At 45.9% G+C, this 19254-nt stretch overlaps 1 protein-coding gene across 5 annotated transcripts in view; it reads right to left on the reverse strand.

Annotated features, from left to right (window-relative positions):
- Nucleotides 1–19254, reverse strand: part of ddx11 (DEAD/H (Asp-Glu-Ala-Asp/His) box helicase 11) — a 231371-nt gene that overhangs the window by 141729 nt on the left and 70388 nt on the right. For all 5 annotated transcript variants that reach the window (XM_072484222.1, XM_072484224.1, XM_072484223.1 and 2 more), the window contains exons 11-15: nt 19036–19082; nt 5728–5807; nt 5414–5458; nt 4308–4375; nt 3379–3417 (exon numbers count right to left, since the gene is read on the reverse strand). In XM_072484222.1, coding sequence (XP_072340323.1) covers nt 3379–3417; nt 4308–4375; nt 5414–5458; nt 5728–5807; nt 19036–19082 — 279 coding nt within the window. The remainder of the gene's footprint in view (nt 1–3378; nt 3418–4307; nt 4376–5413; nt 5459–5727; nt 5808–19035; nt 19083–19254) is intronic.

A 19254-nucleotide genomic window follows, 5' to 3' on the forward strand; every position in this document is an offset into this window, starting at 1 on the left:
GTCTCCTATTATTAAATCTCCCTTCTCATCTTCCAAAGGACCAAAGGACCTTAGCCACTCTTTTTTGTCTTATATATTTGAAGAAGCTTTTACTATCTGCTTTTATGTTCTGAGCCAGTTGACTTTCATAGTCTACTTTACTCTTCTTTATAGCTTTTTTAGTAGCTTTCTGTTGTCCCCTAAAGACTTCCCAGTCCTCTAGTCTCCCACTAATTTTTGCCACTTTGTATGTTTTTTCCTTCAATTTGATACTCTCCCTCACCTCCTTAGATATCCTTGAAGTCTCCTTCTGATACCACACTTAAGGCCTGCTCGGGTCGCTACACAACCCCATGGATATGGGGATGCCGAGATGACAGAGGTTGTCGACTCCGACTCGGAGATGGACACGCAGGACTCCCCCGAGGGGGAGCCCCAGATTCCACGGCCCATGGACTTGTTAGCCGTTACAGCGTTCATTGCAGAAAAGCCGCTAGCCACCCGATCCGGCGCCTTGCGTGCAGGACGCCCAGCCTGCTGTAAAACAAGTCAGACACTTCTTCATCAGGGTCTTCGGCGATTCCTCGTACTTTGGGGTGGGGGTGGGATGTTATGACCTGCCCGAGTCCTATTGGCTGGGGGCAATTGGTTACCACATGCTTCTTGGGGAATATGAGCTTCCCCAATGAGGGGTGCGGGGCAACCACTAGTAATTGCAGCTGTATAAATAGAGCTGGCCAGTTGGTACCGGCTAGAGAAGGAAGCAGTGTTGAATTACTGGTGCGGTGTACATATTGTTGGAAATAAAGTTACTTGCTGTTTGACTCTACAAACACGTGCTGGATTCTTCGTGGCCCTCACAAAAGGCTTTAATACAATACTAGTGATCAGGCTCACATGGGCTTTAACACTGCTAGTGATCAGGCTCACATGGGCTTTAATACTGTACTAGTGATCAGGTTCACTTGGGCTTTAACACTGTACTAGTGATCAGGCTCACATGGGCTTTAACACTCTGCTAGTGATCACGCTGACCTGGGCTTTAGCACTGTGCTAATGATCAGGCTGACCTAGGCTTTAACCCTGTGCTAGAGATCAGGTTCACATGGGCTTTAACACTGCTAATGATCAGGTTCACATGGGCTTTAACATTGCACTAGTGTTCAGTCTAGCATGGGCTTTAACACTGTACTAGTGGTCAGGTTCACATGGGCTTTAACACTCTGCTAGTGATCAGGCTCACATGGGCTTTAACACTACTAGTGATCAGGCTCACATGGGCTTTAACACTGTACTAGTGATCAGGTTCACATGGGCTTTAACACTCTGCTAGTCATCAGGCTCACATGGGCTTTAACACTACTAGTGATCAGGCTCACATGGGCTTTAACACTACTAGTGATCAGGCTCACATGGGCTTTAACACTGTACTAGTGATCAGGTTCACATGGGCTTTAACACGGTGCTAGTGATCAAGCTCACATGGGCTTTAACACTACTAGTGACCAGGCTCACATGGGCTTTAACACTGTACTAGTAGGGCAGCACGGTGGTGCAGTGGGTTAGCCTGGTTGCCTCACAGCGCCGAGGTCACAGGTTCGATCCCGGCTCTGGGTCACTGCCCGTGTGGAGTTTGCACATTCTCCCAGTGTTTGTGTGGGTTTCGCCCCCACAACCCAAAGATGTGCAAGGTAGGTAGATTGAACACGCAAAATTGCCCCTTAATTGGAAAAAAAAATGAATTGGGTACACTAAATTTTTTTTAAAACACTGTACTAGTGATCAGGCTCACATGGGCTTTAACACTGTACTAGTGGGCTTTAACACTGTGCTAGTGATCAGGCTCACATGGGCTTTAACACTACTAGTGATCAGGCTCACAAGGGTTTTAACACTGTGCTAGTGATCAGGCTCATACAGGCCGCACTAGTTCGGTGTTAAGGTCACTGAAGGTGGAATTTGTTTATATTTCAATTTATGCATTGCCTGAATTTTCATTCTGCATTTTCGAGTCCTCGAGGGTAAGTTTTGTTTTCAAAAGATGTCACAGCCTTTGGGTGCAGATGGAAAGATGTTTGTCTGATAATAGTCATTCGTGTTCTAAATGGTGCCCGGGGCTGAGATCTCAGCAATAACTGCAGATCTTTCCCCAACTGGAGGTAAAATAAAGTTATTTATAGTGATACATTATTAGACAGGAGATTATACATCAATAAAAAAAAAAAACTTTTTCAGAATTACATATCCACGTTTTCAGTTTTTTTTGCATATTGGCTCATGTTTAAATAAACCGCAACTCATCATTTGTACGTCAAATTCTGGCTTTTTTGTCGGCATTACTCATAAACCTCCCTTTACCCAATCCCCATCAGACATTCCCAGGGAGCTACACTGCTCGACAGAAAAACCTCCTTCTATTTCAGCCGAAACAACATACTTCATGCTTAATCTCAACATGTTTTTCCACAGCACTAATGTAATATTTGCCTCCGTGTTCATAGCACCTGTACTAGTGATTTGCGGCCCGAGAGTCAACACATTTTGCCAGTCAAGGAGCATCAGTATACTGTAGTTCTACCCAGCAGGACCGGATGATGCTGCTCAAACCCGTCAAACATCCAGCCACCAAGACGAGCTGATGTAGCTCAAGGCACAAGTGAAATACTCTAAGGCAGTGTGAGAGGGCTAGAAGACAAGACTAGAGAGGTACTTCTGAGGCTGTATAAGGCTCTGGTCAGACCCCATTTGGAATATTGTGAGCAGTTTTGGGCCCCGTATCTAAGGAAGGATGTGGTGGCCTTGGAAAGTGTCAAGAGGAGGTTCACAAGAATGAGCCCTGGAATGAAGAACTTGTCGTATGAGGAACGGTTGAGGACACTGGGTCTCTACTCGTTGGAGTTTAGAAGGGTGAGGGGGGATCTTATTGAAACTTACAAGATACTACGAGGCCTGGATAGAGTGGACATGGAGAGGATGCGTTTCCACTTGTAGCAGAAACTAGAACCAGAGGTCACCATCTCAGACTAAAGGAATGATCCTTTAAAACAGAGATGAGGAGGAATTTCTTCAGCCAGAGAGTGTTGAATCTGTGGAACTCTTTGCCGCAGAAGGCTGTGGAGGCCAAATCACGGAGTGTCTTTAAGACAGAGATAGATAGGTTCCTGATTAATAAGGGCATCAGGGGTTATGAGGAGAAGGCAGGAGAATGGGGATGAGAAAATATCAGCCATGATTGAATGGCGGAGCAGACTCGATGGGCTGAGTGGCCTAATTCTGCTCCTATGTCTTATGGTCTTATGGTGTGCCATGCTGTTCTGCTCAGGCCTTGACAGAATGAGAGAGATGTTTAAAAAATGTTTGCCAAACTCTAATACCGTGGTAATCAACAGACACACTTACCTTTTGACTGAGCATACTCTTCACATAGTAACGCTGCACCTGGTTAACAAAAAGGGAGAGCAAATTGAATGTACACACAGCCACTTGACAGTCCCAGCATGTCAGTGATACAGAAGCAAGAGGTGGGTAACGATACGTAAGTGGTGCTGTGATCTCAACCCCAGGCACCATTTAGAACACAATCACGGTCACCGGCAAACTAGCCTTTCCTTCCTCACCCAAAGGGGCTGACATCTTAGAATAATAAAACCTTACAGCACAGGAGGCCACCATTAGGCCCATTGTGACGATGCTGGCTCTTTGAAAAAGCTTTCCTATTAGTCCAATTCCTGTGTCCTTTCCGCTTAGCCATTCACCTTTCTCCCCTTCGGGTCTGTGTCTTTCAAAAGTCATGAATGAATTTGCTTCTACTACCCTGTAAATCTGTAGGCTTTGGAATAAGAGTTATAATTTCCATGAGAGCTCGGGTTTGCAGATAAATTAAAGCGTAACAATTGTGACTCCTTTGGGGTTGGAGTTCTGTGGGAAAGAAACCCCAGCTTTGTGCTAGCGAGAGAAGAGATCCATTTACAAATTTTCAAGTTGATGGATAACTTGAGACAGCTGGTCTACAACATGAGAAGAGCTGGTCCATCCTGCCCATCCCATGCACAGGCAGTATCAGAGAGCTTTATTGCCACCTTCTCACCAGGATTTCAAATGGCGCTTCTGGAGAAGTGGTCATAAAGACCGACTGGCGCTGACATCCACAGAGTGCGGCAGGATCAGAGCCAGTCAGACCTGCCCAGTCTCAGCCAGATCAGCACTTGGGATACAAGTGTCAACACCATCAGCAGTAAATGGGGGATGGGGGGGGGGGGGGGGGGGGGGGGGGGGGCAGCGCAGTACCTAAACGGGGCCTCCACACTGCATGTACATAATCAACTTACTTTGAAGAGGTTGATGTTGTCAAACTGTGCACGGAAGAGGAAATCATTGATGGACTGTAACTCCGTTCCTTCGGGAAGTGGAGAGAAAAGCAGAATGAGATTTGAAGTCCAGAATTAAAGTAATAATATAGATTACACAAAGCATAGAGAAAAATTAGCACTGCCAAGGGTCAGCTGTGTACCCCAACAAAGAGAAGCATCATTCTGATAATAAAACTAATCTGTACCTCAACTTCATAGTTCCATGTCCCTTGACACCCTTACTTAAAACAAATCTATCAATCGGAGTCCTGAAAGTTTCAACTACCCCCCAGCACCCACAAGAAAGTTCAGAGTTTCACTATCTTCTGTATGGGCAAAGTGCTTCTTTATTTCTCGCCTAATCTTAGAATAACACCCCCCTGTTCTGGATTTCTCAATCAGAAAATAGTTTCTCTCTGTCTAGCCTACTGAATCCTTTAATCATTTTGAACACCTCAATTAGAGCAACCCCCAAACTTCTAAGCTGAAGAGAACACAAGTCAGGTTTATGCCTCTTGTCCCCATAATTTTTGTTTTGGTGAATGTGCACGTCCCTCATTTCTGAGGCGAAGATAAATTTCCTGAGGTGCTGTGTTCAGGTCTGAACACAGTTCCCCCAGATGGAACCTGACCAAAGCCACCTCTGAAAAGAGCAAATGCCCAGGAACGGTGGTGCCTCAAACATGGGGCCACTTACCCACACAGCAGCACCATGGGTCAGACAGCGTTCCTCACTCCCTTCAATCAGACAATGGACGATGTTACTCCTCCGACACACCTAGAGCACACCCAGCTGTATTGAATAAGCCTGCATCAGAGTATCCTCCACTCACAACTACACCAGAGAACCAAAATACATTATGGCCTCTCAGAAATCCTACCAAGAAAGGCTCTTCCCACTTATAATCATTCTAATGGTATCCAATGTGGCTCCCACACCTATCAAAACAGTAGTGGGGCCCAAGGCGCTGGATAAGCGAAGAGAAGAACTCTATATATATATAATATATATATATATATATATATATATATTCAAAGTAAGTAGTTCAGAATATTCCAAACTGTGGAAGTGTCTGGTCACCTACCTCCCTGAAAAATCTTCTGTGTGTTCGGATTTTGTCCAACCTTTCCTGGTTAATCATGAAATAAAAAGAGTTGAAAAAGAAATCAAGTCCACAAAGAAATAAAAGCAGACTATAAAGACAGAACGCCAATTGTTCAGTGGCTGGGACACTGGGTGCAAGAGTGATCCACGTGCCCTCACTATCCTGAATTATCACTCTGGGTGACTGAAATGGTAAGCGTTCCATCACCAAACACTAACATCTCTCACACGGAGGAGCATAAGTCTGACAGAAAATAAATGTTTTAACCAATGGAAAGCACAAACAATGCTCACCTCCTAAAACTTGGAGAAGATTAACGAGGATGTAAAGGATCTGTTTGATGTACATTAGATTTTTTGCTTTCAGTCTGCTTCTGTGCATCAAAAGTAAAAACATGTTATCAGGGACCATAAGACCATTTTATACTCTGCACAATAGTCCATATGTAAGAAGGTGAATTTCAATGGCTGTACCAGGATCCAGGTTGATAAAAACATACAAATATTTTTTTTTTGAAATTTCCAATTAAAAAGGAGCAATTTTAGAATGGCTAATCCACCTAACCTGCACATCTTTGGTTTGTGGGGGTGAGACCCACGCAGACACAGGGAGAATGTGCAAACTTCACACGGACAGTGATCCAAGGCTGGATTGAACCCAGGTTCTCAGCACTGTAAGGCAGCAGTGCTAACCACTGCACCACCATAAAACATACAAATATTAAAGGGATAATAAGTAGGGAGACACAGTGGCGCACTGGTTAGCACTGCTGCCTAAGGAGCCGAGGACCCGGGTTCGATTCTGGCCCCGGATCATGTCCGTGTGGAGTTTGCACATTCTCCGTGTGTCTGCGTGGGTCTCATCCCCGCACCCCAAAGATGTGCTGGGTAGGTGGATTGGCCGCACTAAATTGCATCTTAGTTGGAAGAAAATTACTGATCCACTAAATCTTTTTAAAAAAAATTAATAAGTATTGTGAAGTGACTAAAAGGGATAATAAATGCTTGTAGGTCTCTTTGTAGGGTTTGGGTGCAAAATACTGAGTGAAATAGTCCAGGCACCAGTGCTAAAACTACTTTTGTCCCTGAGTGAGAACAGAGATAGAAAACCACAGCAAACCGGAAACTAATAGTGGGATTTTCCCCTCAGTGCACTAAGTGCAGGAGCAGGTGCGAAAATCAGTATTTTATCTGCCAGCCACAGTGGCCAGTTTTCACACCATATTGTCTACTTCCAGTCTCATGAAATATGCACACACAGGAAATACCCAGATTGCAAGCAGGTGGTCTCCAATTCGCCTGCCCCACCGTGAGCTCACCACTTCCTCACTCCCAGCATCATATTAAAGTGCAGCCTCGCACAGCATTCTCAATGTCAGCAGCCCAAGATTGAAGGCATGGCCCCAAAAGCCAAGAAAGCGCCACTCCCAAATTCAATGATGCCTCGTTGGAATGCATTTTGGACGCAGTCAACGCCCGCCACGATTTCCCTTCCCTCACATTGGCCATAGGATGTCCAGGAAGCTCACCTATCCCACTTGGGAGGCAGAGCCAGCGGTGGTCAGTGCACAGAAGAGGTCAAGCACCTAGTGCAGAAAAAGGAAGAATGAGCTCAACCATGGTGCCAGGTCAACTATCTCATCACTCTCAACTCACCAGACATTGACTGCACCTCACTTACTGCCAGCTCAAGAGACATTACCACTCAATCTCACACACACATGGTTTTGTACGAGGGAGGTCATGTCTCACTAATTTGAATTTTTTGAGGAGGTGACAAAAATGATTGATGACGGAAGGATGTTGTCTACATGGATTTCTAGTAAAGCATTTGATAAGGTCCCCCATGGCAGGCTGGTGCAAAAGATTAGATCACATGGGGTCAGGGGTGAACTAGCTGGATGGATCCAGAACTGGCTTGGCCACAGAAGACAGGGGGTAGCAGTGAAAGGGTGTTTTTCCAAATGGAGGTCTGTAACTAGTGGTGTTCCGCTCCCCGAAAGGATCGAAAGGTTGGTTCGGCAGCAGCCTGGGTCAGTCTCCAGAGACCTGGATTCTTGAGGAGACACTTCAAACCAATTTGCCACAGATTCCACCGCGCCCCCCCCCCCCCCCCCCCTTCAAATACACGGATTTCAAGTGTCAATTCAACGGGCGGTAATGCTGAGAGAGATCAGGTCTCGAAAGGCCACAATGCTGTTTGGATATTTCCCCTTTTGCTCAGTTCTTTTTGGTTCAGTTTTTGTTCACATTATCAGATACCACCAGCCTGGACTCTGATCGATATTTCAGTCCGATAACGGAGTTTGAAAAGTCCACCAAAAGTAGCATTGAATGCTGATGTAGGACTTTCAAGGGCTCTTCACAATTTGAAACAGACAGCCTTTTCCAAAGTTGCACCTTTCTGGGCATTTTCAAAGTGCAACCATTGACAGAAAATAATGTGAAAATAGTGTTCCCTTTTGAGAGTCCACGACCCAGAAAGCAGCCCAGGGTCATCCACACTGTAGATGTCAGGAATGCACCCGGTCATAGCAGTATGGTTAGCAAAATTTTAAATATTTAAATATTTACGAGTACCACGGCGGAAAGGATGGTCAGAATATGTTGGGAATGTTGGGATGCGGTGCTGTGCACCCCATCACCTAAGCCCTCGCTGAGACTTGTGCTGCTAATTGCAAATGGTGATTTTTTTTTGGCAGTCAACGGAGCCTTTGAGCATGTTCTGGAAGCCCACATCATTGCTTCCCTCAGCATTGTCTGAAGCTATGGAATAGGAGCAAGGATGTACTGAAGCCAAGATGTGTTCTTTATTCGTAACAACTCGTCAACTTGAGAGCCCCATGGTGTCTGAGCATTTTTGGACTTTGTAAGGGCCAAGGTTGGCCATGAAAGCAGAATGTGCATCTTAAATGTCTGGCCTACAAGTGGTTCAATGTCGCCACCTTCAGGTGATCCACATGTATAGTCATGGGAGGATAAAATGCAGGCCAGCATCCCTAACTGAGAGTGCCAGATGTCAATGAGATAAAGAGGGTGAGAGAGAATTGAGTCATCTCTGAATAGTTTCACACCTGTGGAATGTCATTAGCTGCCTTGGCCTCAGTATCACCATCCAGGTTACACAGACAACCCTGTCCCATTGCCGGAGATGAATCGCTTTCCGGAATGTCGGAAAATTGAAAGCATACATAGTGAGGATAGTGGAAAAGCGCCCGTCTCTTTAAGGCTGCTGTTGTGACTGGATCCTGGAGACGCTTGAAGAGGCAGTACCTTTTGATATCTGATGCCAGGATTCCCTCCTTCAGTCAGCACCTCATCTCAGCAAGGAGACATGCTCTCAGGGATTCATGCCCCATGACATTCAATGCATTACCATCGTTAAATCCCCCGCTATCAACATCCTAGTGGTTACCATTGACCAGAAACTAAACTGGACTAGTCATATAAATACTGCGTCTACCAGAGCAGGTCAGAGACTAGGAGCCGTGCGGCAAGTAACTCACCTCCCAACTCCCCAAAGCCTGACCACAATCCAAAAAGCCCAAGTCAGGAGTGTGATTGAAAACATTCCAATTGCCTGGATGAGTGCAGCTCCAAAAACAATCCAGAAGCTTAACACCACCAAGGACAAAGCAGCCCGCTTGATTGGCTTCCTTTCCACAAACATTCACTCCCTCTACCATAGAATTGTAGAATGTACAGTGCAGGAGGTCATTCGTCTCATCAAGTCTGCACCGGCCCTTGGAAAGAGCCCACACCGTAACCCAGTAACCCCACCAGCAATACATAATAACAGCAGTGTGTACCAACTACCAAGATATGTTGCAGGAACTCACCTTCTAAACCTACGACCACTACCATCCACAAGGATAAGGCCTGTAGACACATGAGGACGCCACCACCTGCACATTCTCCTCCATGTCACCTACCATGCCGACTTGGAAATACATTGCCGTTCCTTCACTGTCACTGGGGCAACATCCTGGAACTCCTCGCTAACTGCATTTTGGGTGTACCTACATCACATGGACTGCAGCAGTTCAGGAATGCCGCTCACCACCACCTTCTCAAGGGCAATTGGGGATGGACAATAAATCTGGCTTAGCCAGTGATGGCCACATCCCATAAATTAATAAAAATATCATCCTTCGAAGGATCAAGACAATGTGAGCCTGATGTGCGACTGTTCATTCTCATATTGAAGTGCATGGTTGAAAGAATGCAATAACAATGTTGGTGTTGATGTTGGTCTATGATGGAAGGCACTTGTCCAAGAGGTTACTCACTCCTCGTGGTCATCCTCCTCGTGGAATCTGGTGGCTATGAGGGTTCATGCACATGTCTGCTTCATCTGACCTCTTCCCCTACAGCCATGGCTTTCTCAAACTCAACACCCTCATCCCAATTGATGTCCTCATTGGTGGGGATGTGCAGCTCCTCCATGATTGGTCAGAATATAAAGAATGGCAGAAAATGACTAAAAAGTGAAAGGAGAAAGAAATTAGAGTATGAGAGGAAACTCAAGGAAATTAAGAGTATGAGAGGAAACTAGAGGACATTAGAGTATGATAGAAAACTAGCTGGAAATGGATAGCTAAAGTTTACATGGGTATGTAAAAAGGAACAGAGTAAAGTGAGTGTTGGTCCTCTAGAGAATGACAATAGGGAGTTAATAGAAGGTAACAAGGAAATGGCTGATAAGTGAACAAATATTTTGCTTCCGTCTTCACTGGAGGATAGAAAAAACATTCCAATAATAGCGGTAAATCGGATGGAAGGAAGAGAGGAACTTGGTGAAATTTCTATCACTAGGGAAGCTGTACTGAGCAAACTGATGGAGCTGCGGACTGACGAGTTGCCAGATGGATTTCATCCTAGGGACTTATAAAGAGGTGGCTCATGAGGTAGTTATGTCAATTTTCTACAATTCCCTAGAGTCTGGAATGGTTCCAAAAGACTGGAAAGTAGCAAATATAACCCCTCTATTCAAGAAGGGAAGGAAGCAGAAACCAGAAAATTAGAGACCAGTTAGCTCAACGTCTGGTGTGGGGAAAGTGCTTCAATCAATTATTAAAGCGGCTGGACACTTCAGGAAGCATCAGCATGGCTTTGTGAAAAGGAAATCATGGGCTGGTTTAGCTCAGTGGGCTAGACAGCTGGTTTGTGATGCAGAACAAGGTCAGCAGCGCGGGTTCAATTCCCGTACCAGCTTTCCGGAACAGACCCGCAACGTGGCGACTAGGGGCTTTTCACAGTAACTTCATACTTGTGACAATAAAAGATTATTACAGGGAATGGTTTAGCAGTGGGCTAAACAGCTGGCTTGTAATGCAGAACAAGGCCAGCAGCGTGGGTTCAATTCCTCTCGGGGCTTTTCATAGTAACTTCATTGAAGCCTACTTGTGACAATAAGTGATTATTATTAGTATTATAATAGGCCGCTGCCCCGAGACCGACATGTATGCTCAAGCCGTCAGGAGTCGCGTCAATGCCAGATTCATCAGTTGCATTCACAAGACGGCCCCGAACGTCACCCAAGCACAACGCAATGCCATCCGCGCTCTCAAGACCAACCGCAACATAGTCATCAAACCAGCAGACAAAGGAGGGGTCACCATCATACTGAACAGAACGGACTACTGCAAAGAAGTATACCGACAACTCAACAACCAGGAACACTACAGATCTGACCAAGGAACACATTCGCCAACTCAACAGACTGATCAAGACCTTGCAGCCAGACCTTCAGAGCACCCTACATGCTCTCATCCCACGTACGCTACTGCCTCCCGAAAATACACAAGGCTGACACACCAGGCCGTCCTATCGTTTCAGGCAATGGGACCCTGTGTGAGAACCTCTCTGGCTACAACGAGGGCATCTTGAAACCCATCGTGCAAGGTATGCCCAGCTTCTGTCGCGACACGACGGACTTCCTACAGAAACTCAGCACCCATGGACCAGTTGAAACAGGAACATTCCTCGTCACAATGGACGTCTCGGCACTCTACACCAGCATCCCCCATGACGACGGCATTGCTGCAACAGCCTCAGTACTCAACACCGACAACTGCCAATCTCCAGACGCAATTCTGCAACTCATCCGCTTCATTCAGGATCACAAAGTCTTCACCTTCGACAACAAGTTCTTCATCCAGACACACGGAACAGCCATGGGGGCCAAATTTGCACCTCAATATGCCAACATCTTCATGGACAAGTTTGAACAAGACCTCCTCACCGCACAGGACCTTCAACTGACGTTATACACCAGATACATCGATGACATTTTTTTCCTTTGGACCCACGGCGAAGATTCACTGAAACGACTACACGTTGACATCAATAAGTTCCATCCCACCATAAGACTCACCATAGACTACTCTCCAGAATCGGTTGCATTCTTGGACACACTCATTTCCATCAAGGACGGTCACCTCAGAACTTCGCTTTACTGCAAGCCCACGGATAACCTCACGATGCTCCATTTCTCCAGCTTCCACCCTAAACACATTAAAGAAGCCATCCCCTATGGAAAAGCCCTCCGTACACACATCTGCTCAGACGAGGATGAGCGTAACAGACATCTACAGACGCTGAAAGATGCCCTCATACGAACGGGATATGGTGCTCGACTCATCGATCGACAGTTCCAACGCGCCACAGCAAAAAACCGCACCAACCTCCTCAGAAGACAAACATGGGACACAACCGACAGAGTACCCTTCGTCGTCCAGTACTTTCCCGGACCGGAGAAACTTCGACATCTTCTTCGCAGCCTTCAACACGTCATCGATGAAGATGAACATCTTGCCAAGGTCATCCCCACACCCCCACTACTTGCCTTCAAACAACCGCGCAACCTCAAACAAACCATTGTTTGCAGCAAACTACCCAGCCTTCAGAACAGTGACCACGACACCACACAACCCTGCCATGGCAATCTCTGCAAGACGTGCCAGATCATCGACATGGATACCACCATAACACGCGAGAACACCACCCACCAGGTACGCGGTACATACTTGTGCAACTCGGCCAACGTCATCTACCTCATACGCTGCAGGAAAGGATGCCCCGAAGCGTGGTACATTGGCGAGACCATGCTGACGCTGCGACAACGAATGAACGGACATCGCGCGACAATCACCAGGCAGGAATGTTCCCTTCCAGTCGGGGGAACACTTCAGCAGTCAAGGGCATTCAGCTTCTGATCTCCGGGTAAGCGTTCTCCAAGGCGGCCTTTAGGACGCACGACAACGCAGAATCGCCGAGCAGAAACCTATAGCCAAGTTCCGCACACATGAGTGCGGCCTCACCGGGACCTGGGATTCATGTTGCATTGCATTCATCCCCCACCATCTGGCCTGGGCTTGCGAAATCCTACCAACTGTCCTGGCTTGAGACAATTCACACCTCTTTAACCGGGGGTTACCCCTATCTCTGGATCTGTAAAGACTTAATTACCTGCAAATGCTCGCATTCTAAGCATTGTCTTGCATCTTTGAATTTGTCTATATATATGTTTTTGGAACATACCTCTTCATTCACCCGAGGAAGGAGCAGTGCTCCGAAAGCTAGTGTTTGAAACAAACCTGTTGGACTTTAACCTGTTGGACTTTAACCCAGTGCAACGCCGGCATCTCCACATTATTATGTTTAACTAATTTATTAGAGTTCTTTGAAGAATAATGCATGCTGCTGTAGATGTACTGTATTGGATTTGCAGAAGGCACTTGATCAGGTGCCATTTCAAAGGTTATTGCAGAAAATGAAAGCTCATGGTGTAGGGGCAACACATTGCCATGGATCGGAGATTGGCTGCCTGGCAGAAAACAGCGAGTGTGCATAAATGGGTCTTTTTCGGATTGGCAGGATGTGATGAGTGGAGTCCTGTAGGGTCTGTGCTTGGGCCTCAACCTTTTAGAATTTACCTCAATTAATCAGATGAGGGAAGTAAAGACATGGTAGCTAAATTGCAGGCGACACAAAGACAGGCAGGAAAGTATGTTGTGAAGAAGGCACAAGGTGTTTGCAGACGGACATAGGGAGGTTGAGTGGGCAGTAATCTGGCAGATGTACAATGTTGGAAAATGACAGGAAGAATATAAAGGCAGAGTATTACTTAAATGGAGAACCCGAGGTAAGGGCTGGTTTAGCACAGGGCTAAAGAGCTGGCTATTAAAGCAGATCAAGACAGGCCAGCAGCACGGTTCAATTCCAGTACCAGCCTCCCGGAACAGGCGCCGGAATGAGGCGACTAGGGGCTTTTCACATTAACTTCATTTGAAGCCTACTTGTGACAATAAGTGATTTTCATTATCATTTAATTTCCTTTCATACAGGAGGATCTAGGTATTCACGTGCATGAGTCACAAAACGTTAGTTTACAGTCGCAGCATCTAATCAAGAGGTCTATTGAAATGCTATCCTTTATTACTAGAAGAATTGAGTATAAAAGTAAAGATAAAAGCAAATTACTGCGGATGCTGGAATCTGAAACAAAAACAAAAAATATTGGACAATCTCAGCAGATTTGACAGCATCTGTGGAGAGAAAAGTGAGCTAACATAGAGTCTGGACGACTCTTTGTCAAAGCGAAGTACCTGGTGCAAACTTGCATAATAAGTTTCTGATCATCGCAGACTAATAATAATAATAATAATCACTTATTGTCACAAGTAGGCTTCAATGAAGTTACTGTGAAAAGCCCCTAGTCGCCACATTCCGGCGCCTGTTCGGGGGCCAGTACGGGAATTGAACCCGCGCTGCTGGCCTTGTTCTGCATTACAAGCCAGCTGTTTAGCCCACTGTGCTAAACCAGCCCCTAGCTGTACATTGACCGAGTGGTATCTGTTTTTGTGTTTGTGTGCCTATTGCCAAGGATCTTTTGAGTGCCTATTTTAGGCATCCTGCACCTGTGGAAATCCGGAACTCACAGCAAAGTCCACTTCAGCTCATGTGCTTGAATCCTCATTCACTGCACTCGAATACCATACTCTTTAGAATACACATGCAGATGGAACGGAGATTATTTGGGGGGGGGGGGGGGGGGGCAAGGCCCCTCTTCTGTGAAGCTGCCAGTGCCACGACTCTACACACAGCTGAAGCTCGTCCAGTCAGTCACCCAACTGCTCTGGAGTGCATTACCACTCCAGAGAATCTCCACAAGGCGTATGTGGGATTCATGCAAGGCAAGCAATTAGTGCCACTTCGTGGGAATACTCTCGCATGAAAGCACATCATAGCTTCACTTTCTTCATTCCTGGCATTGTCACTGAAAAGGCTCCCAAAATGGCTCAGCTGTGCATCTCTCCTCATTTGAGAATGCACAGTTCAGCAGGGTGCTCCTTTAATTGCACCCCCCCTTCTCTCCCCCGCGCCGCCCCCCCCCCCCCCCCCCCCCCCCCTGTGCATGCACCCAGTCTCCAATCCTCTCAGAGCCCTAATCAGCAGAGCATCCCCTCATTTGAACTTTGTTCTGCACCATCCCTGCAGGTTGAAAAGTGGTGGTGCCGATCTGGGTGAGATGTCATGACGGAGACTGGACTGACTCTGTCTAGACTGAGACACGGACAGTTTATGCAAGCTCAACACTGAAGCATTTCTTCACTCAACGATCCTCCCATTCTGGCCCAAAGTCGCTATGTCATTCTGTATCGTCCCTCTCTCTATCCTGGTGCTGAAGATACTTCCCCACATCCGCTTGCCAGCTGTACGTTGTTCATATACCGTTGTGAAATACACCGATCTATTTGGACGGCGACTTGCCCCCTTACAGGGAGCATGATTCCAGCAAACATCCCTTTTCAGATGCAAATGTGTTAAAACAACATTCCTGACGTGCCGCGGTGGGAAATGCAGCCCACAGTGGATGGCTGGAGCGGACAATCCTGATCTGCTTTTATGACAGCAATAAACTGATTTTCCTGATCTCACAATATTTTCCATTCCAATTCCACACAAATCAGTTTGGAAGGAACACAAACACATGGTAGCTAAAAGTGAAGAGGAAAGCAATAAACAAGAATGTTGTTATTTTTTATACTTTCAACCTCTTCCCTTGGTCAGCAATGCGAGATGGAGGAAGGATTCGCAGGGTCAGAATATAAATTCACCTTCCACAGTTGCAATCATCTCTATACCAATTGACAAAGGGCTTTATGAGCATCCCCTACCCATAAATGTTGGGGCCACACCCACTGGATGCAAGTATTCTGCCAAATGTCAACCTAGAGTTCAAAGATTGTTCAAAGATGCCTCCATTTACTAGGAGTGTCCAGAGTAGCGTTTAAATCCTATCCTTGCTTCTCCAGAAGCAGTATAGTTACCACTGTGCTACGGACTCATTAGGCGATGTGCATAACACTCAGTACATCTCAGGCTAAACCTGCACAGTGCCTTGTCAGGTCATGTCTGATTGTAGCTTAGCGACCAAGGGTGATCCCAACATGCAAGACACATTTGAATCCTAACAGGGCTCACCCATTGCTCTGTTAACCAGTCATCTGTATATGTGGAAATATCACCCCCATTTTCTATGAGCCCTTACCCTGCATACTATCCGTTTTGTGTTGAATCTTTTTCAATATTATTTTGGAAATCAAGATACATTACATACATAGGTACATAGACGATAGGAGCAGGAGGCCTTTTGGCCCTTCCGCCATTCATCACGATCATGGCTGATCATCCAACTCAATAGCCTAATCCTGCTTTTTCCCCACAGCCTTTGAACCCATTCTCCCCAAGTGCTATATCCAGCCGCCTCTTGAATATATTCAAAGTTTTAGCACCAACTACTTCCTGTGGTAAAAAATTCCACAGGCTCACCACTCTTTGTGTTAAGAAACGTCTCCTTATCTCTGTCTGAAGTGGTTTACCCTGAATCCTCAGGCTGTGACCCCTGGTTCTGGACACACCCATCATTGGTAACATCTTCCCTGCATCTACCCTGTCTAGTCCTGTTAACATTTTATACATCTCCGGTTCCTTAGATACAGGGCCCAAAACTGCTCACAATATTCCAAATGGGATCTGACCAGAGCCTTATATACTCTAGAAGTACAGCCCTGGTCTTGTATTCTAGACCTCTCGACATGAATGCTAACATTGCATTTGCCTTCCTAACTGCTGACTGAACCTGCACATTAACCTTAAGAGAATTGTGAACAAGAACTCCCAAGTCCCTTTGTGCTTGATTTCCTAAGCATCTCCCCATTTAGAAAATAGTCTGTGCCTCCGGTTCACCTTCCAAAGTGCATAACCTCACACTTTTCCACATTGTATTCTATCTGCCACTTCTTTGCCCACTCTCCTAACCTGTCCAAGTCCTTCTGCAGCTCCTTTGCTTCCTCAATACTACCTGTCCCTTTATAGAGCTTTGTATCATCTGCAAACTTAGCAACAGTGCCTTTAGTTCCTTCTTACAGATCATTAATGTATATTGTGGAAAGTTGTGGTCCCAGCACAGACCCCTGAGGCACATTACTAGTCACCGGCTGCCACCCTGAAAAAGACCCATTTATCCCCACTCTCTGCCTTCTGCCAGTCAGCCAATCCTCTATCAATGCCAGGATCTTACCATTAACACCATGGGTTCTTAACTTATTTAACAGTCTCCTATGCGGCACATTGTCAAAGGCCTTCTGGAAATCTAAATAAATCACGTCCACTGGTTTTCCTTTGTCTAACTTCCTTGTTACTTCCTCAAAGAACTCTAACAGATTTGTCAGACATGACCTCCTCTTGACGAAGCCGTGCTGACTCAGTCCTATTTTATCATGCACTTCCCGATCTCATCTTCAATAATGGACTCTAAAATCTTACCAATGACCAAAGTCAGGCTAACCGGCCCATAATTTCTCGTCTTCTGCCTCTCTCCCTTCTTAAACAGCGGTGTTACATTAGCCACTTTCCAGCCCTCTGGGGCCCTTCCTGCCTCCAGTGATTCCCGAAAGATCATCGCCAATGCCTCTACAATCTCCTCAGCTATCGCTTTTGGAACCCTGGAGTTCATCCGAGCCAGTTGATTTATCCACCTTCAGACCTTCCAGTTTCCCCAGAACCTTCTCCTTAGTGATGGTCACTGCACTCACTTCTGCCCCCAGATTCTCCTGGAGCGCTGGCATCCCACTAGTGTCTTCCACCGTGAAGACTGATGCAAAGTAACTATTCAGTTCCTCTGCCATTTCTTTGTTTCCTATTATTACTTCTCCAGCTACATTTTCCAGTGGTCCAATTCTATTTTTGCCTCTCTTACCGATTATATATTGAAAAAAAAACCTCTTCCTTCATGTTCTGTATTTTAATTTAGACCCGAACTCTTCAAATTCTCTCAGCAGAACATCATTCCTGGTTCTATCTATGTCGTTGGTACCCATAACAACTGGATTCTCCCCCTCGCATACCAAATCCCTCGCCAGCTGCAAGGACATTTCCTTAATCCTGGCACTAGGTAGGCAGCACAACCGTTGGAGATCCTGGCTGTGGCTGCAGAGGACTGTATCTGTCCCCCCGACTATACCCCCACTTGAATGGCATCTTTGACCATGGTGCCAGTCCAATCATCCAACTTTCAGTCCTTCTTCACATCTACATAGATAGTATGCACCTCATATCTTTTGGTTGACTCAGGTGTTGAGGCTCCTCCATCACTGCATGTGGTTACCCATACTTGCCTGACTTGCAGTCACATCCTCCTGTCCTTGACCAACTCTTAAGATTCTGCCTAATGCAAGCAGTGTGACTGTCTCCTGGAATAAAGCACCATGGTAACTCTCCATCCATCCCTCCCCATTGCAATACACAAGTTTCCCACATGCTGCAGTCATGGCACACCACCAGCCCTGCCATTTCTGTCCAACCGTATTTTTTTAATTGGTCAATTAGTTAATAATTTGCACAGATAAAGTAATAAAAAGTTGCATTCACCTATCTTGGAATCAAGAAAGAACACTTACCAACTATACTGGAGGCGGAAAAAAGGAACACCTCTCTGCCCACCTACACTGAACTCCCACCTGAAAAATTTCCAAGTTATACACTCTGCCCATGTCTCACTGTGGTATAGTCTCCTTTCCGTGCAATCCTTACTCCATCAATAATTTAATTTTAATAGTTGCATTTGAGGGACACCAGCTGTCATGGTGGGGTTTTAATTATATCACCATCTATCACAAATTACAAGAGTTGATGGCTCAGTTTTAAATTTAATTTAAAATTATTAAACCAAAAGGTGAACGCCCAGTGGACTATTTGACTTCAGCATCAACACAAGCAAGGTGAATTCTGTCTTTCCATTCCACCGCTAGCCACTCCGTGTCCCCCCTGACAAACAGAGGAAAGTCATGAACTAACAGGCTGATTTATTTTGTCCCCCTTCTGCTCTCTGTGTAAGGAGAAGCAAATGAAGGTGGTCAGCTAACTCAGCACAGACCAAGGATCAATCCTGGGACCCTTGTGTGGGGAGTGGTGTGGATAATTCTTGCATGCTGCACACTTAATTTAGTAAATTAGGTCACTGACCCTCCACAACTATTCACAGGTCATACTGGAGAAGATGGAAATGTGCTTTGCGAAGCGAGAACTGGGCCTTACCTGTACCGCTCCATGTACTGTGAGAGCTGCGAGTGAGCACAACACAACTGAGAAAAGAAAACACAACAAAGCATGAAGAGGCTCACTTCTCACCCTGAGGATCAGAGATTCCTATACGATACTCCTATTTACCCAACTCCTTCCCAGTGGCATATTTGCATGCAAAACACATCTAGGAACAAAATATAGATTGCAGCAGAAAGCTCCTGGACAGGGTAC

Source organism: Scyliorhinus torazame, chromosome 19 (genome assembly GCF_047496885.1).
Source record: "Scyliorhinus torazame isolate Kashiwa2021f chromosome 19, sScyTor2.1, whole genome shotgun sequence".
NCBI classification, from domain to species: Eukaryota; Metazoa; Chordata; class Chondrichthyes; order Carcharhiniformes; family Scyliorhinidae; genus Scyliorhinus; species Scyliorhinus torazame.